Source organism: Leptosomus discolor, chromosome Z (assembly GCF_034619465.1).
Source record: "Leptosomus discolor isolate bLepDis1 chromosome Z, bLepDis1.hap2, whole genome shotgun sequence".
Lineage (NCBI taxonomy): Eukaryota > Metazoa > Chordata > Aves > Leptosomiformes > Leptosomidae > Leptosomus > Leptosomus discolor.
In genome coordinates this window covers 3,421,457-3,448,975 of record NC_141419.1, presented here as the reverse complement: position 1 = coordinate 3,448,975, position 27,519 = coordinate 3,421,457, and the positions used below count along the sequence as shown (strand labels likewise).

At 52.3% G+C, this 27,519-nt stretch overlaps 1 protein-coding gene, 1 long non-coding RNA gene and 1 other non-coding gene across 3 annotated transcripts; all 3 read left to right on the top strand.

The window, feature by feature from the left end:
* The first annotated feature begins 218 nt into the window (after window positions 1-218).
* Window positions 219-23,809, top strand: PHACTR4 (phosphatase and actin regulator 4). Its single transcript, XM_086479450.1, has 13 exons — window positions 219-264; window positions 8,572-8,748; window positions 9,184-9,264; window positions 12,348-12,512; window positions 12,643-13,002; window positions 17,181-17,763; window positions 18,454-18,677; window positions 19,144-19,294; window positions 19,877-19,932; window positions 20,784-20,845; window positions 21,629-21,766; window positions 22,469-22,545; window positions 23,144-23,809. The coding sequence occupies exons 1-13, from the start codon at window positions 219-221 to the stop codon at window positions 23,157-23,159; spliced, it is 2,136 nt and encodes a 711-aa protein (XP_086335576.1). The 3' UTR covers window positions 23,160-23,809.
* A 1,417-nt stretch (window positions 23,810-25,226) lies between these two features.
* Window positions 25,227-27,121, top strand: LOC147413186 (uncharacterized). The gene is made up of 3 exons (XR_015184064.1): window positions 25,227-25,340; window positions 25,749-25,795; window positions 26,566-27,121. It is a non-coding gene; the product is annotated as an uncharacterized LOC147413186 (long non-coding RNA).
* LOC147413187 (small nucleolar RNA SNORA73 family) lies at window positions 25,434-25,638 on the top strand. The gene has a single exon (XR_015184078.1). It is a non-coding gene; the product is annotated as a small nucleolar RNA SNORA73 family (small nucleolar RNA).
* Window positions 27,122-27,519: the final 398 nt, after the last annotated feature.

The window sequence follows — 27,519 nt, the reverse complement described above, 5'->3', positions numbered from 1 at the left end:
GGGCTACGAGGAGAACAGGACCTGCGCTGGACCATCGGACACCCGTGCCGTTGCCTGAGAGTTGGCAGCCGCCTCGCTCGCCAGGCTCTTTCCTAGCCCAAAGCGTGGATTTATCATTTTAAAGGACTAAAGTGCTCTCTCAGGGTAGACTTTTTTTTTTCCCCCCTCTCTTCCCCCTCTCCCGCCTTCTCCCGGAGAGCTGCTTAGAAAAGAATCTAATGGGGCAGCCGCACTTCTCGAGACCGGTAAATCCAGCTGCTTTTGGTGAGTAATGGAGGGCAAGGGAGACGGAGGAAACTTTGGGGCTGCGGCGGGGCAGGATTGCAGGTGAAACGGAGGAGTTGGGAGGAGTGGAATGCAGGGCTTGTGTAACCTGCGCCTGGCTCGGGAGCTGGGGAGACAAACCAGAGAAATAACTTCATTTCCTTCCTTTCTCTTAGTCATGTCACATGCAATCGCTGTGCAACGTGTTCTGTGGAGTTTCAGACAGGCTCTGAGCTGCTGTTTTTAGGGATAGCCTGTGTCTTGCCTGGCCAGGTTCAGGGATACCAGCTTTGCACAGAGGTGAATATTCACCTCAGTTTTTGGACAGCGGTAAAATTCACCTGAGTGGGGTAGGAGCCAGCCCCCGTGGTCTGCCTGGGCCAGAGCTGCCCAGAATTGCCTGGTGTCCCCCAGGTTTTTGGGGCAGCCGTAGTAGTTTTGGAGGGAGAAAGGGCTTGGCACTCATCTCCCTGCTTGTTTTCTCTCTCAACTCTGCGAGGTATCCGAGTGACTGGCAGGCTGGGGCAAACCAAACCTTGCTTTACGTCCTGGAAGTAGCGCTACTTCCAGAACACTGTGGTGGTGGGTGTTATTTCCAGGTCTCTGTCTTAGGTGCTGCTCCCAGCGCTGGCACTGCCATGCACTGACCCCGAGAGGAGACTTTACGCATCGTGCTGCTCCCTCTTATCTCATACTGACTCTGTCAGCTATTTGGGCTGAGTTCTTTACTCTCATCCGTAAAGTGGAATTAGAGAAACACTTGACATTTGCACATGGAGAGCTCCCTGAGATACAGATTAATTTTTTTATTCTTTTTCACTTTTGTAACATTGAACCCACCAAGGATTTTTAGGGCTTGGATTAAACCAGTGATTCTCTCTTCCCCACCCCCAGTTCACTCCAGCTAGTTTTGTTCAAGAGCTGCTAAAAATAAGTGGTATTGAGAGAGTGGAAGGGAGAAGGAAAACTTCAGTCTTCGTACTGTTGATGGAGATGAACAGCATCTTCTCCTTGGATTTACCCGCTGTTAGAAGCCAGCCTGTTCAGTCCTGGGCTCTTTCGCTCACCAAGCACCAGAGATGGTGGTAATTTTCAGGGGACTGGGCTGGCTTGGTGTAATGCATTGTCCTTAGCTGGAGATGGGAGGCCAGCAGACCAGATCTGGTGTTTCCTCGGCTGGTCACTTGCTATCTGAAGTCTCTTCGTGGCACAGCCTGCGTGGTTCCTACTGAATAAATTGGGAGCTTGAAGAGATGGTTCTTGCCTTCACTTTGGCAGGATGCTGTTGCAAAGAGAAGTCTTGTGAAGATTATGGTGATTAGAAATGTGCAAAACACAGGGGAGCCGAGGGCTGGGACTGTTTGAGGCTGTTTTGTGACCGCAGCCTTTTATTGCTTTAAGGTCAGGATTCACATCTTCCCTGGACCATTCAGGAAATGCACATGAAGTTTTTAAAGCTGTTACAGGAAGCTTAGAAACATTTACCTAAAGTGCTTTTTTTTTGATACTTTAACCTTAACAGCATTTCCCTCAAAAGAGTCTTTGTTTGCTTTTTGAGTTGTAGCTGTTTGCTTGAAAGCTTTTTGGATTCTTCACCGCTCTGCCCGGCACAACAGAGCCAAAGAGGAGGGAGCTGAATTATTCTCCAGCCTGTGCATCAACCCTGTTTTGGCAACGGGACGGTTTGTTGGTGTAGCCAGTGAGGATCCCTTGCAGGCTTGATGGTGCAAAGCAGCCGGTCCCGCTCTGAAGGCGCAGGGGTGTCGGGTGTGTAACGAGCAGCCACGCTCTCAGCGAAAGTCCGTGATGCACCTTCTGGGCTCGTGCGATAGCAGAACTTCGGAGTGTGTGTGCAACTTAGGAAAAGGAAGGTGGTTAAGCAGAAGTGTTCTAATTTGCAGAGTGGCAGCAGAGTGCCTAATTTGTCTCGGAGTGCCTTTTAGTTCTCAGCTGAGTGTTTACACTGTCTTTTGCTGTAGCACAACCTCCCCGTTGCCGTTCTGTCTGGATGTGAGCCTTGAGGCTATGACTGTGAGACAGAACTGCCCGGTGAGCTCCTTGTGAACTGAAACTCCGGGGATTTGTGGAAATCCTGTAGTGACTACTACGGTAAGAGATGGATCAGGTTCTGGGTAAACTGTGGTTTGCAGATGGTAGGAATCTGGCTCAAGCTCATGATTTACACACTGTGCAAGTCTGGTTACAAAGCAAAATACTGCTGCTTTCTTGTTTCCTTTGTGAGAAGGGTCTCTTAAGATCGGATTTAACAGCTCTTACATCTTTGAAAAGGACTAGGGGGAAGAACCTGTCATAGTGCAGGCAGTGGTGAGGCACATCATCTTTTGGAGATAAAGTCTGCTTCACCAACTCTTGGATGTCTGCAGAGATACTTCAGGGAGAAGAGCAGCATGTTCTCAGTCTTTTCCTAACAGCTTCAGTCTGCAGTCGTGTCCTGGGGCTCACTGCCCCTTCATCCTTAGAGGATTGTGCCATCTCCTTCATGAACACTGGCCATCAGTAGTTTCCCTCCCGGGCATATAGCAATATAATATGAATTGTCAGCATCTAGAATGCGATTCTTTGATTTCTTCACAGCCTTCAGTCATGCTTTGTTAGGGTCTCTAACTTGGATCTTGAAGTGATTTTTAGCTTAAGTAATGGTGTGCCAGTTAAAAACAAAACAAAACTTCTCCATAGCCGTGCTGCCTTTTGATGGTGTGTGTGTGGCCTGAGTTAAAATTGCTTAAAAAGTCACCAGGACTAATTTGACAGTGACCTACACTAGATGCATCTTGGGTTTAATTCTTTTTTTTTTCTAATACTGTGAATCAGAGGTGCTGCTGTCTCATGTACCGTTGCAGGTATCTTCCCGATGAGAGATGATCCTTAAAGAAGTGCTCCTTGTTTATTCATGTTGGTACCTGAAGTCTTCACTGTGCCTTTTTCTAGGCGGATGGCGTGTTGCTGTGCAAAAGGGTGTTCTGAGGCTTGATCTCTGAAGACAGGGGCCAACTATATTTGCTCACGTGGTGGCTTTTCCTCCCTTGGACCGTGGTGTGACCATTAAACCATTACATTTCTATGTTGGTATTTCCTAAAGGTCAGCTAGAGAAGCTGCTTGCTGTTGTGAGCGTCCTGCGTGCATGGCAGCGGTGTGAACACGTGTGGTGTTTTTAATTGGCCTCCCGGATCCTGGCTCTGCTGGTTTGACCCATTGGGAGTAGCGGTAGAAGTGAAAGCTTTACCATCTTGAATAGGAACGGCAGCCCCGAGCCTGACAAAAGCTTTGGGAGCAGATGACACGTGCGGCACCGCAGCCGCTCGCTGACTGTGCGACGAGCTTGGAGACCAACTGCGAGTCTCCACATTCTTCCACTGAAATGGTTTATTTTCTCTGGAAAAAAAAAACCCAAACATTACTGTGCTGGCTCAACATCACCCTTGCACAACAGTTTGCACCTAACACAAGGTGCAGTGGGAGAGGAGCTTTTTTCCACCTGCATTTTAACAGCAAGGCTCGAGTGTAAATGTGTGTAGCAGTCTGCAGGGGGAGGGTTTGAAAGACCAGCTGGCCCGGCGTACTGATGGAGAATTGCATCCCTAGCTGCTTGGCAGCGCTGGAGCTTTCTGCCTTCTTGTGTCTCCAGGCTGTGCCAATTTTGTGACGTTTCCCTAGACTATTTCAGTCTAAACATTTTGGGTTAGCACAAATCTGCTGTTTAAACAGCTCAGATTCACCTGCTTGTTTTGATGGAACAGGATCAGGACATGTTCAGTGTTTCAGAGAGAAGATCTGAAATGGCAGCAGGCTCTGGGAGGGAAGCTGGGAGATAGCAGCCAGGGCACAGCTCCCTCCCCGGACCGCCTGGGTCCTGGGGTTCTGTCCAAGGCACGGCAGGTTGGGAGCTCCAGGCCATCTTCTCAAGGAGAAGCACCCAAGCTTGCCTGGGGCAATGTGCAGAAGCTGCAGTAGATATTTTGTTCTGGGGGTTTTCTCAGCTGGGGCAGCGCGTTAGGCATGGTGTGCTGGTGTCGGGGGGAGCTCTGGGGGGGCTCTCCCTGCTTCAGGGTCACTTTTCTGAAGTGGGTACTTCAGGTAGTTCTTGCAGAAAGGTTAAACAAGGTCATGCTTTGTCATGGGGGTGTGTTAGGGACCTGCTTATTGGAAAGCTCTGGACCTTCTAATGAGGACTCCCCTGGGTTCTCCTGCATGACCTCAATTTAACCTTTTTCATAAATTTTAAGTGGCTTTTCCAGCTTGGGATCGCAGTGAAGAAGGTGAGGCTGGTCTCTTGGACACGGACTTGCCATGCAGGTAAACAGCCGTGGTGCTGAGCAAGGGCCAGGCAAGGGCATCGGCTTCCTCATGCTTCTCAGCCTTCACTTAAGCTCCAGCTTGTCTTCCCCCCCCCCCATTTCTTTCCCCGAGCACTGGGCTGTGGTTCCTTAGCAGTTTCCCAGTGCATGACTCTGGTAAGGAGGGGTTTCTGCCTTGCATTGCAAAGTGGCTTAGGGACCCTCCTGTACCTTGTAGAGCAGAGCAAGAGGAGGCGCAGAGAGTCCACCTTGCCGAGGCTCCCTTCGCAGGGAAGGCACCTTGGGCAACAAATGTCCTCTCTGCGCCGTTTCCTGGAAATTTGAGCTGGAAATGGGCTGTGAATGGAAGGGAAGGTCCTTTTCTGAGGGAGTAGGAGTGCTATCTAATGTGAACAATCACTGAACAATGAGGTTATTTAAAACACAGCTCAGTAAAGCACACCTACAGCTGCTGATCCACCCGCTAATTAGCAGTAAATGTAATTCATAATTGCATCACAACAGACTGCTTTAAATGTCTGTGTCCATGTGGTGTAATTATGGATGGTAAAAGGAAGAGTGCTGTGGAAGGGCACGACAGCCTCTCCTGCGAGCAGCCTGGGCTGCAGAACTGGACAGAACGAATCCCAGTGTGTATCGGCGAGGGAGATTCCTTTCGTGGCAGCAGCGTTGCCCGGTGGGCTCTAGCGGTGTCTGGATGTTCACGCTGGTCGGTAACGTGTATACACAGAGCAAAAGGGGACGGTGCAAACGATTTGGACCGGTTTTATGCTGTGCAGGGGTGCAGGGTGTGCTTGTCTCCCCCTCTGGCTTGACTATTTTTAGACATAAAACAGCAAAACTGAGCGTTTTCGTGTTGGACAAGACCTGATGCACAGCCCAAGCCTGCAAGCGTGGCTGACGGAGTTGCGTGGCAGAGGAGCAAAACCGGAGTTATTCAATATCGATGCTGGATGTCATTGTGAAACCCAGCTTGGTATTAACCTGCGTGATTGCAATTAATGGCAGTCAGGCATCTGGTGTGAAACTCCACCCCGCGATGGTATTTGATTTACCAGCCAGACCTGGACTGCAGAAGCTGCTGAAAGAGGTTCTTCTGCCTGGAGTAAAACTCGCCTGTGGGCTCTCCCCCACCCTCCCTGCTTTTCGCTGCTCCTGCTTTGGGGGTATCGTGTGTCTCCTGCAGTTTCGGCTCGTCCTTTCATGTCCGCTGCTCCTCGGGAGCTGCTCGGAGGGGACTGTGGCGGGGGAATGCTTGTCGTTCTCCTCCTAATTGGAAATGGAGGCATCCCAGCTTGCTTGAGGTCTCTGTTAATCTGCGGACCTGATGGTTGAGTTTTCTTTTAATAACGTATTTCGCTTAGCGCAGCACTCTTGACACCTTGGGTGGCGGACAGCACATAAGTTACATTCCTAAGAGCAGTTCGGGGAAGGGGGATGTATGAAGTGAGCTTGGTACGACTGCCTTCAGTGCTCTTGCTGCTCCTTGGGAAGGGGAGGGGAGTGCCTTTGCGTGGCACTTGGGGTCCAGATTCAGTCCACAGCTTGGGCCTGGCAAGCGGTCTTGCCTGCCTGGTAAACTTTGGGAACGCTCTATCGAACAAAGTCAATACTGCTTTTTAAAATTACGTGTACAGCTCCAGGGCTAATGTTCTAGTCTATGAAGAAAGTGCCTCTAAACATCCAGACAATTCATCTTGGGTTTCTGGGAGCTTGAAATGCCTTTTTTTTTTTTTTTCTTTTGGTCCCCATTTCCTCCCACCCTCCCTTCCAGCAGAAAATCGCAGAATAGAGCCACAGAAAATCACCGATCGGTGCTGACGTCTTGTATGTTACTTTCCACCCAATTTCTCTCCTATTACGAAGCCAGATTTTTTTTTTTAAAGTAGCAGCTCAGATGTGGAATTGATCTTACTTTTTCAAATGAATGTTGGCTGGCATCAGCTTTTCACTGATTCTGAGGGACCTTTCTGTTAGGGGGCTGATTTTTAACAAAAAATATACAACCAACAACCAAACAGAAGAACCCCATCAGCCACCACTGTGTGAAATCTGGAGGCCCGTGAGTGAGATGAGGGAAACCTGTACAGCGCTGGAAGGGTCGGGCCTTTTAGGTAAAGTCTAAAATGGCCACAATCAGCTTGGAAAATCATTGTGTTTTTTTTTCCTGCTGGCTAGCACAGTGGCATTTCCTTGCCACTTCAGCCACTTAGTAAACCTGAGTCCTGGGCTGATTTTCTTCATTTGGTTAAAGTCTGCGCTTCTTGCCTGATCCTACTAGATCCTCGTACTGAAATACTCTCCAGTTTCCCATGGTCTGCGTTGCTCTTCTCTTCCCTGTTATTCAGTTATCTTCCATTTCATTTATGCTCAGACTGAAGAATTGGGGTCCGTCTGTCCTGCGGTGTTGTGCAATGACAGCCTGTCCCCAGCCCAGCCGGCCTGAGGCTGCTCAGGAGCCTGTGGCTGAGGCTCCCTGTGCCTGATGCTTCCTGGGGTCTGAAATCTCATGCTAGGAAGCACCTGCAGGGTTGCAGGTAGAGCTCCATCAAACAACCCATTTTTTCCTGGTGGTTTTTTTTATTGTTTTCCCTGTCCCGATTCTGCTCTTCCCCATGTTGACAGGAATCTGCTTTGTCACATCCGAGTCTGTGTCCTTGGTGGGTGCTTGTAGGATATAGCAGATGCATTATTAGCTCTGTGTCCTGTGCGCAAAATGGCTTTCCCCTAAAATTCCATTCCCAATCTCTTACCCTCAGGAGATGGGATTCTTGGCTGAACTTTCCGCGTGGCCTACGGGGTATTGTCTTTTCTGCAGGCACGTCATACAGGCTTGTCTGAAGTTGACTAAAAGGCCTTTTGTGATCCCAGAAGGCTTGCGAACTCCAGCCCGTTTGACTTGGGGGCTCAAAAATAAGACGCGCGAGTGTGACCTGCGAAGGCAGCACCTCGGCCCGCGGCGTTCGGCGGGGCTGTGTCATAGGAACGTGGGAAGTCTCGAGGCTCTCGATCTTGGGGTGTTTTCACGGAGTTCTGCGACGCAGCTTGGGGTGCTCCTGCCTTTTGCAGGGCCGAAGCCAAGGGATTCTCAGCCTGGAAATTCAGCCCATGAAGCAGGCCACCAGCTGGCTTCGCTTAGGTTGTGAGCACTCTGGGTTTATTCTTTTTTTTTTTTTTTTTTTTTTTAGGCATTGCTAGATTCTGCTGATTGTAAGTGTTCCCTTATGTTTCATCAAATACCCAGACAACAGCAACACCAGGCAAGCCAGAACTGACAGTCACAAGCTTAGCGCTTCGTGCTCTTGGTTCTGCTTCTCAAGTTGTTTCTTTACGAGCGTTTTTGTTGCAGCGAGTTGGGGTGGGTTGGGTTTTTTTTTTTTTGCGCGTCCCTTCCCGCCTCCGTGTCCTTTTTGTGTCGTTCTCCAGAGACTTTGAGTACAGTAGGTGGAGCGCAGGCCTGTATTGTGTTGCTTTCCTGTGTAGTTGTTACTCTTGGCCAGCTTTGCCGGCCTTTTTCGTAGAGGGGAAAAATCAGAGAGGCTGAGTTCTAGCCCATCGAGCTGTTGTAATGGGTCTGGTAATTGCAGTGTGCGCAGACAGTCGTGAACGTCGGCTCTGCAGTCTGGAAGGTATTTGTGTTCGTGTAATTGCTTGTGTCTAGCACCACGTGCTTCCAGCTGACGATGAGAAACTGCAGCAAGGCGATTTGTGTTCCTTGGGCGAAGCTACGACGCTGCAAATTTCAACTAATCCGTGTTTCGTTAGAAAGCCCCTTATCGGTTACCCTTTGCCCTGTTAACATGGGAACCCCCACTCTTGTCTCCCCAAGCTCATGTGAATTGCTGGCGGGTTCCGTGAAGGCATGGAGTCTTGCTACCTTCTTTGCATGAACGTGCACTACCGTTTCCCAGCGTGCAAGGGGCAGGCTGGGGGGACACGGCAGCTGGTATCTGCAGCACAGAGGTAACTTCTTTATTCTTTTCCGTGCAGCCGAAGAGGTGGATCACCCCCCAACTGATGCCGGCATGGGGGTCGATGTTTTGGAATCGGGTGACACCACCCCTCCTACAAAGAGGAAAAGCAAGTTCTCGAGCTTTGGCAAGATCTTCAAACCCTGGAAGTGGAGGAAAAAGAAAAGCAGTGACAAATTTAAGGAGACCTCGGAAGGTAGAGTAATCGGGGCTGGGTGGGAGTCCCCTCCTCCGCTTGGGAAACCTGCTATTAGCCACCTGGCTAGTGAGAAGGGCTTGCTGTCACAAGCCTGACTGCTGGCACGTGTAAGAACCAAGATGTGGCTTTGGCAATGGGCTGGCTCCTGCAGTCTCTCCAAAAACACCTTGCCATGGAGCAGTAGTTTCAGACAAATTCCTTTCTTGCAAGGAACCTCCCCGAGCAGCTGTGGGGAGGGAGGGTTTGCTCCACGATCACCAATCTAGTGTGAAGTGCAGGCCTGAACGTGCAGTCCCTCCTCTGAATCCGTGCAAAAAACGGTGCAATTTGAAGCCCTTTTATTTCCACCGGAGGATCCCTTTAAAAAAAGTGTCTTCTTGAACTTCTAGCTTACGCTGTTTGCTGAGTTCTTTTTTTTCAATTTAATATCAGTTTTAGAACGAAAGATTTCTATGCGAAAGCCAAGAGAGGAGCTGGTAAAAAGAGGGGTTCTCTTGGAAGAGCCTGAGCAGGGTGAGTCTGCAAACAAACTTCTCCTGTGTTCTGTGTAGCTTCTCGTCTTCTGGCAAACCCTCACCCTTACAGCCACTCTGCTTTGGGAGACAAATTTAAGGGCTCTTTGCTAACGTGGTGCCTGTCTGTTTGTCTTCCCCTTCTCAATGCGCTCTCTCGTCTGACTTTTGCATCTGGCAAGGAAGGCAGCCTGTTCAGTTAGGAAGATGTTGCTAAGGAAGCACAATGCCTGTCTTGGACATCTTCCTGGCTGCTGCCAGCGGGGAGGGGTGCTCTGTGTGTCACTTCTGTCCCGTCCCTCTTGTACATGTCCTGCTCCAGCCACCTTGTCTTGTCCTGCTCGGCTCCTCTGTCACGCTTGCACTCGCCATCTCCGGCTTGTTCGGATCGCACTCCAGACTGCACTGGCCTCGGAGCTCTGGTTTGAAGGCCTTAGGCTTGGAAAAAGGAACCAATTGATGACTTTTGAGCTGCCTGGGTAGAGGCATTTCCTCAAAGAGTTATAGACGAGATGCTTCATGGTATGGTGTCATAGTCATGGCTAAGTTTATTGAAGCTTGCCCTGTTGTCAAAGAAGTCTTAATCCCTTTTCTGTCCTCCCTGATGTCTCTGAGTTGAGGCCACCCGGCCAAAATAACTTCTCAGCCAGGTCAGTTCGTTGCCTAATCACCTGGCTGTGTGTTGGGTGATGTGGGCAGAAGGGAGGGGGCAGGAACGTGTGGTGGGGTAGCAGCTCACCTGTCTGGGTGGCAGCGTGGTCTTTGGCTTAGAGCAACGTCTAATTGCGCCTCCAAGGACGTACTGCAGAGGCAGCCTTAGCCTGATGCAAATTTCAGGGTTCTTCTAAGAAAGATGCAAAGTGGAAGTGAAAAAGTGGTTTTCAGACCAAACCACTGAAAGCAAAACTGAGAGGAAAAGCCTTAACGCAGTTGTTTGCAGCTACACCGTAATGAAAGCCGTCTGCAGCTACCCGAGGGTGTGAATGCTGGGCTGGAGGAAGAGTTCACTGGGGTGCAAAAGTGTATGAGGTCACAGGATGAAACTGTGGAAGAGAGATCAAAGGGTTTGGGTAACAAACTTCCACCTAGAGATGACAGAGGAGAGATCTTCCAAACTGTAAGGGTGTAACAGGAGCGTGGCTAAGAGATGGAATTATTTTCTGTTTTGAGTCATCTGATCTGGCTTAAGAAACAGAAGATGGCTATAATCTGGACAAAGTGCAAAGCCAAGGTATGAGGGAGCAGGCAGTATTGTCAGGAGGGTTAGATTAGAAAGCGCATTATCTTAATCCCTGCTATGAGTTCAAGACACTTGGGCGGTCATAAGACGGTGGTGGTAGGTTATTGCATTTGCTCACAATTTTAAAACCTGCTCTTACAAGTCTCAGGCAAGTTCTTGGGGGGGGAAAAAAATGCTGGAAACCCCCTGGGACGAGTGAGCGAGGAGGTAGGGAAGGGGGAGGTATAGTTGGAGGCTTTCAGACTCGGTGCAGCCGGGAGAGGAGGCCGTGCTGCTCTCTGGGCTGGCGGTCAGCAGGTTGTGCTGGGCTCCCAGTAAGGAAAGAAGATGGCCTTGGACTGCCTTGACCTCGAAGGAGGTCACTGGAACCGAAGTCAGGAGGGAGGTGGTGCGAGAAGGCCGTGGGGAGCACTCTGCGTGGTGCGGCAGCTCCCTGCCAGAGAAAGGCAGGCGAGGTTTGAGCGGTAAGGAAAGCCAGATCATACTGTTCCTGTCTCCCTTGCTGAAAACTGCAGCTAGCCAGAGGCAATGGCTGCTATAAAAAGCTCTGGCTCATCTCTTGAGTTTCAGCCTTGGCTGGGGAGGAAACTCCCTCTTGTTGCTGTCCCTACTTCCTGCGTTTCAGGGAAGGGCAGCTAAGCCAGCGAGGCTTCCAGCTTCTCTCGGGAACCAGGGCTGTTTTTTTTTTTTGTTGCGGCAAAGAAAGCCTGAGGCTTGGCATCTTTCCTTTCAGCTTCTGACTAACAAACACCAGGTTAGGGAAGGAGAGGTAATACCTTGTGGGGGAGAGGAGGAACAAAGAGGGCAGTGGAATAAATCATGAAAAATCAGAGCAACAGAGCGTGCTGGGGACCCGTGGTGGCCTACACTGCAATTGCTTGAGAGATGGTAGAGGCTGAAGATGCTGAGGATTTTTAATCCAATTGGTGATGTAGCTGTTCAAGTTGAGTTAAAAAGCAGACAAAGTGGGCAACGCCACGTTAGAATGGATGCTAAGTCTGAATTTGGCAATAATATTATCAAGAGTTTGTCCTGTCAGGGCAATTACAGAGGCAGAGAATGGTTGAGTTGTTGTGGCTAGGGCTTTAAGTGCTCTCAAAAGCATGGGCTGAAAAGAGGATGGGTTTGTTTTCCAAAAGAGGTGTTGCTTCTAACATTTGGGGAACTGCATGTATAAAAGCAGAAATAGTCAAGATGAACTACATCAGATGTATCATGTCGTCTGATTAAAGCAAAGGTTAAAAAGTGAGGAAATACGCCTTCCTGTGGGATGTTTTGGGTAGAGCCATGATTTTTTTTGTGCCAAATTCAGCGTAGAAACAGAAGGAAAATAGGGGTGCTTCGACTAATTTTAAGATTTTATCAAAAACTATTACTGCATGCCCAGTAGTTGACTAGCCTCGTGTCGGAATTTGTAGTGCAGGAGAGAATGTTGTGAATGCTCCGTAAAGGCGGGTGGATAAAAAAGCTGCTGGAGGGTTTTAACTGCAACTGTGGCTTCCTTGGGCTGTGGCACAGCATCGGGCATACTAGTCTTGAATGCAGAAGCATTCTTTCCAAACAAGATGGTAGATCTAAGAGGCTGCTGAAGAAGAAAAACACTTGATGGGATACAGTGCTGTACTGTTTTGCTTGTTGAAAGTGCAATCAAGGGCTGTCAGCTTCAGCTAGTTGCTGTTGCTGTGTGCTCCTCTGCAGAAGGTAGAGTGAAGACCAGGCGTTTCAGAAGCCAGGCAGAAGTTGGTGTGGATCGATGGCGGTTCCGTTGGCTCAGCCATATCTCCTCCGTCTCCTGCCTTCTGAGTGTTTTCCGTTTGCTTCTCTCCCCTCGCATCCCCTTGCAGATGGTGAAGAACCAGACAAGCTGAACCCGTCTGCGTTGAAGAACGGCCACACGGTCCCAATTGGTGGTCCCGGGGTTTGTAACCTGGCCAGCCAGGAGGAAGAGGCCACAAAGCCATCCAGCCTTAGGAAGCCTGTTCCAGCTGAGGAACCAAAGAAAAGGCAGGGTAAGAAACCAGAGGTGTGCAAAATCGGTTGCTTCAGGTTCTCCCAGGAGCAGTTTTGAAGTCTCATTGGATTCCTCCTGCCCTGCTCTGGGCCCTCCAGTCTCTTAACCCGAGCTGTCTCCCTTTGCAGGCTCATCCAGCAGCCACTCTGGGCCCGAACTGGAACCGCTTCAGGAGCCGTGTGTTCCCAGACAGCCTCTGCTTCCTCCAAAAAGACCCCCCTCCACTTCTCAGGAGGCAAATGAAGCACAGGCGAAGGACCCAGCGCCTGCCAGCAGCACTGCAAAAACTGCACCCTCCGCCGCAGCCCCTGGTGCAGCAAAGACAGTCAATCCCACAGCTGCCCCTTCCCCGGCCCCCAGGACTCTGCCCCCTGCTCTTGCCAGTGCCAACACTACTGCTCCCACGAGTACAACCAGCACAGCTCCTGCCAAACAGCCTCCCATCCCTCCTCCCAAACCTGTCAACAGAAATAGCAACTCAGTAATAGGTAAGTGCCTCCGTAAGCTGGTTTTTGTACCCTGGGATCTTCCAGAGCCCTTGCTCTGAGAGCCTTTTCCTTTCGTAAGGGAAGATTTTTTAGCGTGGCAGATGTTTTGTCATGAGTGTCTGTCTTGGTTTGAAAGGCAGGTGTCTGCGGAGGAAGGCAGGAGCCTCCCTTGAAATGGAAAGTGCAACCCCCTTCCCTCCAAATTATTATAATTTTGAAATTAACGGGCCTTCAGGCAAAGATATGGGGAATAGGAATAACAGGTCTTTACTAATATATATATATATATAACACAAGGCAGGGAAAACCAAACAACCCACTGGTTTACACTGACAGAGTCAGGAATACAACCTGACCCCCTGTTAGGGTGGCAGTAGCAGTCCGATAAGATGCTGGCTGCAGTCCTCCTGAAGCGATGGATGTAGTTCTGTGGAAGCAGCAATCAGGTAAAAGAGTCTGGTCTTCCTCTGAAGGTCCAGTGGTAGGTAGGTAGCTCTTGTCCTCTGGAACTCCAGTGGGGGGGAAAGCTCCTCTGGGAATCCAGTGGAAGAAGGCTGCTAGGGTGTTGGAGATCTCAGTTTTTATTTGGCGTGGACTGCTTGGCTCCTTCCCCCCGGGCGGAGCATCTCACCATGGGATGGGGAGTCGTGAGGCAGTTCCTTGATGGGCCATGAACAGGAGATAGCCCAGGAGCGAGTTACCGATGGGTCAGGCGATAAGGCATTGTTGTGCCCAGTAACAGGAGATAGTCCAGAGGGGGGAGGCAGGGAGCACCGCCCCACCTGGACTCACCAGCTCCTGAAGATGGTCATAGAATACTTTTTTTTTCCTTTTGGCACATTTTACACTGTAACCTAGGACAGTGTCTGACCATCTTTGCTGAATACAGTCCAGTTTGCCCTCAGAAGATCTGCTGCTGTTTAGCCAGGGCACACGTGTGTTGAGAACCATGTCATGCCTGGAGTCTTCTGTCGTGAGCCATCCTATCTGTCAGACAGGCACGTTTCCAACATCTACCTGCAGGAGGGAATCCCTGCCCGCTTTTGGCAGGAGCAGGGGTGGTGCAAGGAGAGGGGACGGCATTTCTCTGTCTTTGAGTGTTGATGCTTCACTGAGGGCTGGGATTCAGCTGTGGGCGGCTGGGAGTGGTGGATGGTGTGTGAGGTTTTTGCTTTGTGAAGCTGTGGTCAGTGAGAATTGATGCTTTCAGCTGGTCTTTGCCCCCCTCCAAAAAAAAAAAAAAAACCAAACCCAAAAAAACCCAACCAAAAAAATCTATATCACACCAAACAATGTCTGTTATGGCTGTCACTGCTGGGCCGTGTGGTTTCCACTCTGCAAAGAGGCCAGGAGCTGGTGTATAACCAGTCTGGTATAACCGGACTTCCCTGGCTATTCTCAGGCACCTTCTCTAAGGTCTGTGGCATTGCCATGTTAGTTTTGTGCCACGGATAAATCAGCTCGACTGTCATTTGAGCTGAATCTTCCCGCTTAAAGAATTAAATGGCTTTGTCTTGGTAACTTTTCTAAGCAGATGAGCTGGGGAGTGTTTCTTGAAGCTGAATGAGTTCCTGCTCTCTTTAGGAGTTTTAGGGGTCTTAAAGATGCAGCATTGCTGGAGGAAACGAGACAAGTTCCATCCAGTTGAGGGCCTGTTCGTGTTTCACAGACCCGCCTGCTCATCTGTGGACTGGGTTAGCAGAGGCTCGTACAGATCAGGAGGGAGGTTCCTGGGAAGATCGATCAGACAGGTCTACAGTGTTTTTACAGAAACTGGAGGCGTTACCCAGGTGTGGTTTGGGAGGCAGTGGTAGAAGCTTAGATTTGTGTGCAAGTTACCATCTGAAGGAGCCTGGGCCACTCTGCTTTCAGTACAAACTGCGTCTCTGTTCTGCTTGGGGCTTCTCCTTGCTCTAGCAGGTTTTGCAAGTGACCTTGATATGGTATTAAACACTCCCGTGTGCTAGACCAGCTCGATTAGTCTGACCATGCCTGAGCACTTGATGAAATACTTTCTTGTTTTCTTTAAGCTGCTTGCACACATCACAGATGGCATTTGAAATGCCCCAGCGCTAATTGCAGGAGGTACTCGTGGAACAACAAAAAAAAAGGCGGCTGAAGACGGCAGCCTATCAACCGTATGTTCAGAGCCAGCCTGCCTCTCTCCCCAACAATACAGGGCTGGGCTGGGTGCACCTGCGGCTGCAGGGGTGCGGAGGGGAGGGGAGGAGAGCAGCCAGCCCCTCTTTTTGTCTCCTGGATGAGAATGCAGATGCCGAGAGAGAGGCTTTGCCAGCTCTGCAGGGCCGTGCATCCAGCACGGCAGAGCCATAGCTGCGGTTGTTGCTGTGCAAGCCTGGTTTGGTGGCTGTGGATAAACAGCAGCAGCAGAATTGGCTTCAGGAGCCCTCCACAGGTCTCCGGTGCGTGCTCTGACTCGGGCATGTGTGTGCTTTTGTGCTGCTGTTGTCACCCAGGGCAGGGGAGGACTGGTGGTGTGCAGCTCACCCCTTTGTTCCCCCGTGGAGAGGTTCCCTTTTCTCATGCTCTGGGCAGTTCTGGTGCATGTGACGCCGTCACCGAAACAAGGCTCGGGAAACTCTTGCTTTTGGGGAGCGGGGATTTAACCAGCATCAGCTTGAAAAGGCAAGCGGGGCAAATGGGGCTGTCCTGCTGGCCGGGAGCTGGGCAGCAGCCCTGGTGCTTGGTGCCGGTGACAGGTCTCCGGAGCCACAGTTAGTGTAGCCTGTGCTAGAACACCGGGTCCGGCCGCGGTGGCACGTCACAAGGGGTTGTGCCAGGTGGTGCTCTGGGTTTGTCACACTGAAGGGATGCTCCGAGTGGCACCCAGCCCTCTTCTGTCTCTTCCTTCTGCCAGCTACTTGGTCCCTTTCAAAATCTGTTATTACCCAAAGGGGACTCGAGCCTGGTCCTGCCAGGCTTCGAGCACTGCTGAGGAGATACTGGAATTCCCTCTGGGCCGAGGTTGATGGGAGCTGAGGGCACTCGTGTTCTGCACAATCTGGCCCTTAATCTACAAGGGGAAAGTCTGAAAATGCTAAACATCCCAAAAATGCGCCCACCTCTCTCCAGTTATGCAGCCTTATCTCGGTGAAACACTCCCCGCTTTGCAGCACCCTCTTGTGGTGTCTGGTACCGCGGGTTCCTCCCAGCTCCCGGCTGGGGCCACCGCTGTGTGACCATCACCTGCTCCAGGGGAAATGTGCAGTAAATCCGACCCTCCTCAAGCAGGTGGGTGAAACCTTTCCAAGCCCAAGACGGGCATTGATACACGGATGTTTAAAGGCTACAAACTCCTAAAGCAAGAGCAGTCTTCACTGGGGCAGCTTCTTCCCTAGGAACCAAGGGCTGTTTGAGGAAGCTGAGGTTGCCTGCTGCAGGCATTTTCCATGGTGTGACACGATCTCCGTTTCTCCTGCTCTCCTCCGTCCCACAGCAGATAAACTCGACGTAGACTCGAGGCTCTGGGGTGTTTTTGGAAGTTTTGCTAGTTGCGTTGTGGCTGTGGAGAAGTTTATCTGGGGCTTCAGGAGCAGAGTGCAGAGGGAGTGGAGCAGAACCTCACCCTGAGGCAGGCGGGAGCTGCTGGCAGCAGGGGGTGTTCTTGGGCTGGGTCTGGCAGATGAATGGAAATGAGGAGAGCGCTGTTGCTGCTTGTGGTTTCGCTGACTTTTGCCTTTGAGTGAGACTTCCCCATAAGTTTGGGGTTTTTTTTTTTTTTGATGTGCAAGGGAGCCATTAACACAACTGGAGACCGGGGTGTCCTGAATGTCTCAGATTCCTTTGCAAACCGATGCTGTAAATATAGCCGTGAAGTGCCCTACATACCTGCGTGCCTTGTGCTGGCCTGGGTGAGCTCCATCTGCTGTCACTCGAGGGCTGGTGCTGTTTTCTCTCCCTCCAAAGCAGCAGGAGGCACAGACCTCTCCCAGCCTGCTTGTTTCTGGCTGCTCTCCCAAATCTTACCGTTGCTGCAGGAAGGACAAACTCTAGAGGCTCGCAGCCTGGTTATTTCTGGCACCGCGTTCTAGCAGAAAAGCAGCAGAGATCACTCGGTCCAAGGCTTCGAGTGCTTTGCCCTGCTTATTCCACACTGGTGAAGGATATCTGGAAAATGTCCTGTTAAATAGAGTGGCTGTTGTGGTTTTTCTTTTCAGCTGAACTTTCTCAAGCAATGAACAGTGGTACGGGCTTGTCCAAGCCTTCCCCTCCTCTCCCACCGAAGAGAGGCCTCCTGCCTAACAGCACATCAGAGGCAGCTGTCGCTTCCAAGCCCTCGAACGACAGGACGGGGACAGCTCACCGCCCCGCACTGATACCGATGCACGTGGCCTCTGCTCACCCACCACCCTCCCCTTCGCCGCCGCTGCCCACGCACATACCCCCGGAACCTCCCCGCCTGCCCTTGCCTGCCTCCACCCCTGTCTTGGACCCTCCACGCTCCCTGGACCTCCCTAAAGAGACTCCTCCTCCTCCTCCTGAAGACTTCAGGTCCTTGGAGGCGGCGAAGAGGACGGCAGAGCAAGGGTTTGGCGAACCCCACGTGCTGCCTCGCCTGCCCCAGATCCCCTTGCACATCCGTATCCAGCAGGCTCTGGCCAGTCCTCTGCCTGTCACCCCGCCCGCCGAGGGCTCGCACAGGGCTCACTCGCTGCTCTTCGAGAACGATGGCTTTGGAGAAGACAACGGCACCCTGGGCAGGACGAGGTCCCTGCCTGTCACCATTGAGATGCTGAAAGTGTGAGTACCTCCGTTGCAGTAAATACCTCGCCGTGGCGTGGGTCACGCTGGGCTCCAGCGTGTTGGTGTCGTACTCCCTGCGAGGCAGCGGTGGTGAGGAGGGTCGTGGGCAGGGCTGGTTTCTTCGCTGGTTTTTGCAGCAGCCTGGAAACCGTTTTGGCTGTTGGCTGAATCTGTGTTTCAGCCTCTTGGGGGACCAGTGCATCTTCCCCGTGAAATTAACCCTGGTTCTGGGATTTTATGGCTCGTGAAGGGAAATGGGTTCCAGGCTACAAACACAGGGTGATGCCAGGAATCCGGGCCTATCGTTAATTGGACCAAGACAAAACAAGGATTCATCCTGGATTTCATCCATTTGTGGCCTTCCTTAGCCTTTCATTTTGCAAAACAGAAGTGGGAAAAGTTGTTGTTGTAGCAGAGTTGAACCTGCAAGTCCCAAAGTAGGGGGGTGAGAGGGCTGTTTGGTTCTGTGAAGAACCTGCCCCTGGCGTTTCCTCTGCCAGAGCTCCCTGTGCTTTGGAGAGAGGGGACGGTGCGGGATCGTGAGGTGGCTCTTGCATCTCTGGTTCCTGGGCTACCCCCAGACCTGCCTTCTGTGGGCTGGAGGGAGCTGACGAGGTGTTGACCTCGGGGGTATTCCCCAGCCCCTGTGGCATGTGTTAAGAGGTGTAATAGTGTGCTTCTCGTTAGTCCAGACGATGAGGAGGAAGATGACGATGACCGGGAAGAGGAGCAAAATTCAGGCCCTCGTGTGTATATTGGAGATGTGCCATCTGTCACAGTCATCCCCAAACTGGTACCCCAGGTGCTACCAGAGGAGCAGGAAGGAGATGAAGGGATGAGCGACTCTGACTCGGAGGGGCCCATCCTGTACAAAGATGACGAAGATGAGGAAGAAGATGAAAGCCATAACAGTAAGGCTTTGACATTGCAGCTGGCTCTTTTTTTTTTTTTTCCCCTCTGCTGAACTCGTGCCTGGCTGTATTGAGACCTGGATCAAAGAGCTGGTTCACACAGTGCTGCGAAGCAGCTGGTTCTTGGTTTCATGATGTACCACATGTCCTCTTCCTCACTCTTTCAAAGGCTCTACAGCCAAACCTGTGTGCTCAGCTGCTGACATGCACCCCCTCCAGTTGCAGATGGTTCCTGCAACAGCTTGTGCCGTCCCACCCCTTCAGGTGGGACAGCATTAGGTGAGCCCGTGGGCATCGTGCCGAAAGGCTGGCTGCTGCTGGAGCGCTTAGCTCGGGAGCTGTGGTGGTGCTGAGCTTGGCAAGCGAGCCTCGGGGGAGAGCCCAACTGCCAGGGGCACGTGGCTGATATCGCTGTGCTCAGGCGCCGCAGACTTCAGCCGCATCCCGTTGCTCTTCCTTCCCCCAGGCACGCTGGCTAACAAAGTGAAGAGGAAAGACACGCTAGCTATAAAGCTGGGGAACGCCACCACGCCGCAGGAGGAGAAGATTGTCTTCCCTCGGAAGAGCAAGGAGGAGTGGAACGAAATTCGGCACCAGATTGGGACGACGCTGATCAGGTAGGGTGGGAGGGTGGCGCAGCGTGTGAAGGGTGGGACTGGAGGAAGCTTTTGCCTCGTCTAAGCAGCCTGTGCTGGAATATGATGGGTGGTTGGGCACTGCTGCTGGGTCGGGGTTGGGAGGTTGAGTGTTGCTTTTCCTCCTCGGTTATAAAAGTGGGAAGTTCCTCCTGGAGTTGAGCGATATCCCCTGACAGGCCCCTCTCTTCCCAGAGCTTGAATGGACTGGGAGGGGAAAACCTCGAGGGCTGCAGCAACGTATAAAATGCTGTAAAACACGGACGGTGTGTAAAGATGTGGATAGATGCAGGCTGAGTGGTGGTGGTGGGTTAAGCTGGGACTGCTGGTGGTGCAGGCTCCGCTGTCTGCCTCTGAGCTTCTGAGAGGCCGTAGCGCTTCCCAAACCCGTGCCGTGGGTGAACAGCTGTTTGAGTGCCGAACAGGGCAGCGGTGGGCTCCGCTGCTGAATGAGGGGTGTGGAGGGGGCTTCCCAAGCGCGCTGAAACCGAGCAGTTTTATTCTTCATCCCCTCCTGATGAACGGCCAGATAAAACATTAGGTACTTGCCACACTTTTCTTTAGGCGACTGAGTCAGAGACCGACAGCGGAAGAACTGGAGCAGAGGAACATACTTCAACGTGAGTAATGCTTCTCTTGTGGTCCTAAGGAATATAAAGTCAGTTTGCCTTTGGCAGCTTAGTCCGGGTGTACCTGGGATCTGTTCGGGTGTTGCCGTGATGGAGGGCTGTGCTGTGGTTATAGCGCTGTAGGAGAGCAGTTCTGGTGATTTTTCGCAGTACTTTGTTACACCAGAAACCCGCTCTGGATCAGATCAGAGCTTAGCAGTGGTACCAAGCACTCCAGCCTCATGTTATAGACAGGCTGCCTGTCCCCTGCCTGCCACCTCAGGGAAGAGTCCGTTCACTGGTTAAGACAGTGACGTTACACAGCAGGGACTGTTCAAGGTGGTTTGGTTTTGGGCTGGACTTTTCTTTGCGGTCCAGACATTACAGCATTGTCTTGCAGGATCCAAAAAGCAGCGGTTCATTGCTCAGTCAGCCGTGTTGCTCTTGGCTGTCCCTTGCTCTGCGAAAGTTCTAAATAAACATCTTGAGGAAAGGGAAATGTCAGTTCAGGAAGTTTCCATTTAAAATATTTATCTGCGCTGTTATTCTCTTTAAACGATTAGTATAATAGCTTGGGGAAGGGGCAACCTGCAAAGTGGCTCGGATGTGTTTTGACAATGTGGCCGTGAATCTTTAGCCTCCACGGGGCTGGAGAGGATGACTCAGAAAGGGATGTATCGCCGCTGTCAGCCGGAGTGAGGGTATCGAGTCGGGCTGCCTGTAAAAAGTGCAGGCACGCCACAGCGAGCTTTTGGATATGGAGATAATCTGATATAGCTCGATACTCCCCTTTGTTCAAGTCCAGAAAGCTCTTTTCAAAGCCTGCCACGCTTACAGGAGGAATTTCTTTTTTCTCTTGGCAGCGAAAAATGAAGCTGACCGTCAAGCTGAGAAGCGAGAGATCAAACGCCGGCTCACCAGAAAGGTACTGCTGGCCTCCGTGCTGTGACGGCCGTCTGGCAGAGCTGTCGGGGACGGTGGTGGCTCTGAGCACATCGTAGGTGCCTTGCTGTGGGTGCAGTCACGGGGCTATTGTGTAAGTGTCCCCAGTGCCCTCTTGACTGCAGTGGCTTTGGAACGGGGACTGTCCCCAACGGTGAGCTGTTGGCGCCGCAGCCGCGTTTGTCAGTGATAGATCTGAGCTGGCATCGAGCGTAACGAGCTCGATGAGAACTAAATTTGGCACCTGGCACTCGAAAGGCTTGCTGGGGCTGGCCTGGCTGTTCTAACACAGTACTTCAGCGGCCATGGCTTTCACACCGGGCCCCCCAAAATCCGTTTCTCAAGTAACGGTGGTGCGGGAGAAGCTGAGCAGAGCAACGGCTGCTTTTAGCTGTTATGGCCAAGTTACTCATGGCTGGGGAAAAAACTTCCCAAGGGCCCGTGGGTGTGAAATGTGAGTGTTGCCACCGCTGAAGCTGGGAACGGGCTTGCTTCGTTTAGGGGTGTCACGCAGGGCTGTTCCCAACCCCCCCCTCGGTGTCTGCCTTCTCCTTGGCAATGTGGCCTTGGTTCTGGCCTAGCCTGGCCTCACAATCCAAACGAGATCACAAGAGGCTTTGGCTGTTCCCTTGCGAGCAGGACCTGGGAGTATCTGTGGTTCAGGCCCAGTGGTTGAACTGGTTTTAATTTTGCTCGGGATGCTTAATCCTGGACTGCTTTGTGGACAAGGCACAGGCTAACTGTCTTTGTGCTTGCTGGTGTTCAGCTTAGCCAAAGGCCTACAGTGGCAGAGCTGCAGGCCAGGAAGATCCTGAGGTTTAACGAATACGTGGAAGTAACAGATGCTCAGGACTACGACCGGCGAGCGGATAAGCCATGGACAAAGCTGACACCAGCTGACAAGGTAACAGGGAGTGTCCTGTCCCCAGGAGTGGGGAGAGGAGCTACATCGGGGTGTCCCATCCGAGAGAGCATAAGCTGAGGAGATTTGCTCTGTTCCTTTTGCTTCACCTCTTCGTCTTCCTCTCTGCCACCCCACCCAGCACCACCGTCGTCCCTTCACCCGCGGGTGCTGTACCCAGCCCTGCTTCCTGCCCCCTCCGCGGTGACGTGGAGCCCCAGCGGGCACGGTCTGAACGCCGGCGTGGCCTCCGCCTCGGCTTCTGGGCGGCGGGAGAGGCTGCAAGGTGCAAGGGCGTTGGGCAGAGGGGTGCTGTTCCTTGCAGGCTCGGGGCAGGCCTAGGCAGGAAGGTGACAGGGAAGCCATCTGTCTTCCCTGGCCGCTTGTGGGGGACTGCCCAGCCCTCGGGGTGGAGGAGGTGGGGGCAGATTCAACTCGGCCTGGTGGGAGTAGACGGCGAAAGGTGGGGTGGCCGCTGCAGTCTGAGCTCCTTCCTTTTCCCCAGGGAGCTGTGGGACTCAGCCCCGCTTATCAAACCTGCCCTTAACTCTTCACCACTGAAAGGTGGTACAGAGCAGCCCCGAGCAGGGGTGTTGGAGGTACCGCACCTTCTTGCCACGCCTGAGCTCGCTTGAGGTGGGAGAGAGGGTGCTGATGTGTATGCCTTAGCAGGAGCTAAAAAAAGCGCTCTCCCTCGCTGTGTAGGCTGCCATCCGGAAGGAGCTGAATGAGTTTAAGAGCTGTGAAATGGAAGTCCACGAGGACAGCAAGCAGTTCACAAGGTGGGTGAGAACGTGTCACTCGGGAGTTTCAAGTCTTGTTGGGAGAGCTGGGCTGAGAGGCAAAGCGTTAAAACCTTAGAAAAATCACCTGGGCAGCAGTTGGAGATTTAATGTTCCTTTCTGCCTTGGTGGCCTGGGGTGACTGGAGCAGTGGTGGATGTGAAGTGGGTTGTTCTTCCTTAAACTGGCGCTTCGATCCTGGCAACTCAAAGCGATCAGTGGCTGGTTTGAGGTGTGTCTGAAACCAGCGTGACCTCGCAGCTGGCGTGTGCTTTTTCTGGGGCTAGAGACGTGTGCAGCGGAAGCCACAGCCACAGAACACCTTGGTAGTTGGCTCAGATGTTGTCTGTGATGTTGGATCGTGGCCCAAGTGATTCTTTTCCCCCCCCCGACAGTCACTCTGCGTGGCTAAGGTGAGCGTTCACAGAGCACAAGAGCTTTCTGAGGCAGAGGTGAAATTGTTTGATGTTAACAGCTTCACTGGGGGCTGAGAGTTCAGAGATAATCCAGTTTACTCTTTTTGGCCACCTGTAGCGCCTCGGTAACCATCTAACCTGGGTTCCAAGCCTGATACGTGGATTTTTCACTTGGCTTTTAGGTACCATCGACCATAATCTTCCAAGAAGGGAGCAAGAGACCCAAGAGGACTGGAAGTTCTCTGCCTCCCTCTCCTAGGCAATACAGCGAGGGTGGAACCTCGGCTCTTCCAAGATTTGCCTTCAAAACATATCCAGAAAAAGGGCTTTCGGCCAGGGAAGGGGGAATCCTGTCTGAATGTAGCATTTCACTGGAACAAACACGTCTCGAGTGCCATCAGGCTGGAACTGAACACTATACCTCGTGTGGCTCAGCAATACGCCTCTGCTCCGGCGCCAGCGTCCCTGCCAGGAGAACCACGCACGTGGGAACCAACGGTTCATTCCCCGGCTCCCTTTCCCAGCCCGGACAGGCCCAGTTCTCAGCTGTACGTACTCCTTTTTGGGGATGCAACTCCTTTGTTTTCCCCCTCTTTACCCAAGAGGGGGTGGAGGGGAAAAAAAAAAAAGGCAGCTCTAGTGTTGGAAAGCTGAGGAATGGAGAGTGGATGTGCTAGGAAGCACGTGTGTATATTAGCTGTGTACAGAGAAGCCTGTGCAGATGCTGACCTGGCGGACAACTGACCTGTGACTCGTAATTTTTTTTGGTTTTGCTTTCGTCTCTGTCGTGTCCTTAATGTCCTGAATCACTACTGACCAACAGTTTGTTGTCCTGGAAGGGAATTGTATAGATATTAACATATGCTGCATCTTTTTGTAAAAAAAAAAAAAAAAAAGAAAAAGAAAAACCACAAATGTATAAAACATTCCCTCCCCACTCTCTCACACTTTGCCCTGATGTTAACGGATCTTGAGATATCTAGGCTTGTTTAACACATTACAGAACCTGGAAATGACTGTTGCCTTTTAAAAACTTTTAAATTTGGGAAGCTGTGAGAGTAGTCAATGCTTTTTATTATGGCTTCCTCTCGGATGTGTTTTTTTACTCTCCCAAATCAGGGTGAAACTTGCCTTTTACTCATTTTTACAGCTAAACCTACTGGAAACTTGATAATTTCACTGTGGGGGTGGAAGGGGGAGGGGAAGAAGAGGTTTAAAAAGTGACCTTAAAAAGGTAGTCTTTCTCTTTTCAGAGAGATATCGGTTCTTTCTAACTGTGGGGTGGGTTGTTTTTTAAAAAAAAAATCTGGTATTGGCCACTGCTGTATCGTGCACAGAACCTGACCCCTGTGTGAGATGCCACGGGACGGGAGTATGGCGGGACAAGGAGGGCGTGGGAAGGGAGAGGAGGACTTGCCTTCTTCCCAAACCCGTCTCCTTCGTTGCTCGGGGTGGGCCTCGCTGTGCCCCCGGTCCCCCCACCCTGTGCCAACACCGGCCCCCCCCGGGCTGCCCTCGCCCCACGCCATGGCCCTGCCTCCGCGAGATGGCGGAGGGGGGTGCCTTCCCTCACAGCTTCCCCCTGTACAGTGCTCCTGTAGCCTAAATCATTGCATTGTATATCAGTCTCCTCAGCAACAGATTTTAATTATGGAATAAAAGTATTTTAGGATTTTTTTTTTACAAAAAAAAAAGTGCTTTTGTGGTCGTGTTTTAAATGGCGGGGTCAGGGGAAGAAGGGGTTGGGGGTTCAGCCTCGGCTGGCGGGGGTGGCTCCCGCGCTGATCAGCCCCTCACGGCCCGGCCGGGAGCGGCCGCGGGGCCGGTAGCCCGGCAGCTGCGGGCGGCCCCGCCATGGCCGCGCCTCCCCGGGGGGGGCGCCCGCCTTTCCCGCCTTCCCGCCGCGCATGCGCCAGCCGCCACCACCCGTGGCTCCTTCCCCGCCCACGCCCTCCCGCTGCGCACGCGCAACTTGGCCCGCCTCCCCTTGGTCGGAGCTGATGCGCATGCCTCCTCTAGCCCCGCCCCCTCGCGCTCTATAAATACCGCGTCGCGCCGGCCTTCGGCCTCTTTCCCCGCCGGCAGCGCTGTGGGCTGAATCAGGTAGGTTTGACTGCGGCGGCAGGGCCGCGGCCTCCCCTTCTACCCCTTCCCTGCGGCCTGGCGTGGGGTCCCTACGGCCGCGGGGTGGCCCCGCTGCCTGCGGCCGGCTGTAGGGACCCTGCGTCCCTTCCTCCGTTCGAGTAAGAGGCCGTAAGTGGCCTGCGCTGAGCGGCTACCCTGGGGCCGCGCTGCCCTCAGCCGCTCCTCACTCTCTGCTCTTCCCTAAGGCTCTGCTGACGCCTGCCCCGGCCCGGCCTCGTCCAGCTCTCTCCCGGCGTAAGTATCGGCCGTGGGGTCACGTCTGAGCTTCGGGGAGCGGCGGCAGGCGTGTGGGTTTGGGGGGGGAAGGTTGGCCGCGGTGCTCTGAAACCAACGTGGATATCCGGAGAAGTCGCTCTCTCCAGGCTCTGTCCGTGTGGCGCATGGGAGCGTAGGCCTTCGGGCCCGTGACGTACGGTCCCTTTCCACGACGTTGGAGAACAAGCCGGGCCTCGTGTCTGCAGCCTGCATATTCCTACTGCTTCTCTGAGCCCTCGGGCGGTGACAGAGGAGATAAACCATGCAGGAAACAGCTCTGCCACTCCGGATGGCTTCGGGGCGGGGGGAGTGGGGAGACACGTGCACGGCTGGGGGCAAAGGGGAAACTTCAGCAGTTAGTTAAAATACTCTTTCGTTTATTTCCAGTTCTAAATTCGGAAGGTTTTGGAGTGAGTGCAGCACCGGTTTGGAAGGTAATAGTGCACTAGTGATGTTATGTTGTTGAATGTGCAGACCTGGGCGGTTCTTTTAGTAGTTTATGCTTTAAATAAGCTTGAGCTACTTCTAAGTGGCTTATGGAAAGTGAATTGGATCGGCTTAAAGTAACTGAATACCAACGCAGGCTTTATAGGCATTGTTTAACAGCAGAAGCTTATGTAATAAAGAGTAAGGCGGGTTTGTAATGAAATATGCGTATGTATGTATCCATTGCTGACTAACTAGCCTTTAGAGATAAGAAGGTTAATAGCCCTGAGTTTTCTTGGATTCACTTAGCTTAGGCGCTCCCCATCTTCTAAGATGATGTTGGGCTTTGGAGGGTGGGAAAGAGGCCGATTCCTGAATCTTCTTAGAGACTGGGGGGGGGGGGGGAAGAAATCCTTGGTGAAGTGCAGCTGAACGATATTTGTTGGTTTGAGGGCTTATTTATGCGATATGAAAACTGGGGAAAGCAGAAAGAAATTTAATGGGAAGTCATGGCTTAAAGTCCTGTAAGTGCCCCTCTGTCACGTTAATCGGTCCCAGTTGAAGACTTTTACCCCTGTGAAGAACATGTGGGTGGTGGAGCACTGGGATTATACTGGGGGGCAGCACGTGGTAGGCACATGTTGCCCTTGCACATGCTGCCCTTGCTTAGGACTGGGAACATGTGGCTGGACTTGACCTGATCATCACGTAACTATGTGCTTCATTGCCAAGGAGTAAACATCTTCATTTTATTGCATTTTTTTCTTTGTTGTTGCAGTTGCTGGTGCCTGTGGTGAGGTGCTGATGGAAAAGAATCCACGTGTCTAGTGGGAGAGGGTGAGTATAGAGAGTACCAGCCCCAGCAGTTACAGGGGACTGCCTCTTAAATGGCCTCCTGCTGCAATAGAAGGCCCCCCAGGAGTGACCTGGTCACAGGCTGGGTTACATAGCCGCTGAATTTTGGGGTACAATGAAGCAGGGCCCCGGGCTGAACCTGGGTGGGTGGGATGCCCACCAGGAAAGCAGATGGAGCCGCGGGGCTCCAGTGGAATCAGCGTGTGCAGAGTCAAGGGGTGGCCTGGCCCGCTGGGAGGGACCTGCCTTTGGGCTGTTCTCAGCGGGTGGGAGTCTGGGCCGTGAGGAAAAGCAGCCGTGTGCTCACTGTGTGAACTGGGCTTGCTGGGAGCTGGCCTGCGGGGCCACCCTTGGTGCCAGCTGTGGGGGAAGAGGGGGTTCAGCACAGCGTGTGGTGAGGGTGTTGCAGGGGGGAGCTGGGTGGCTCGATGGGTGTGGGTGAAAGCAGTAATTGTGCGTCTTGCCTGGAATAAAACCTGTATCTGGCTGGACAGAACTAAATAAACTTCACTTTTTTTTTTTGGCCTGGTGTGTGTTTCTTTGTGAGCGAGTGCTTGGTTAGTCCTGGAACATGAAAAAAATCCTGGATGCCCCCGTCGGTGTCGGAAGCGGGGTCCCTGTGTGCTGTTCATGTGTCCTCTTCGGAGTGTGATGGGGGAAAGGTGCAGAAACCCACTTCACATTGCTGGCTGTTTGCGCTGGAGTAGGAGCAGGAGATACCTTGAGTGTAGTTTTGGATCATCTCACGGCAAATTAACCTTTATACCAGCCTAAACCCAGCATGGTTAAAGGACCCCAGGTCTTGCTGGGGGGTGATAAACCCACTCTTGTGAAAGGGGGACAGCGCTGGCAAGTGGCTTTAGTGGAGGTTCTGCTT

Excerpts from the sequence above, each read along its gene's own strand:
- PHACTR4 (XM_086479450.1), top strand. The coding sequence starts at position 219 with ATGGGGCAGCCGCACTTCTCGAGACCGGTAAATCCAGCTGCTTTTG. Across the intron at positions 19,295-19,876 it reads ATTGGGACGACGCTGATCAG|GCGACTGAGTCAGAGACCGA; the intron begins GTAGGGTGGGAG and ends ACTTTTCTTTAG. Across the intron at positions 21,767-22,468 it reads AGCTGACACCAGCTGACAAG|GCTGCCATCCGGAAGGAGCT; the intron begins GTAACAGGGAGT and ends CTCGCTGTGTAG.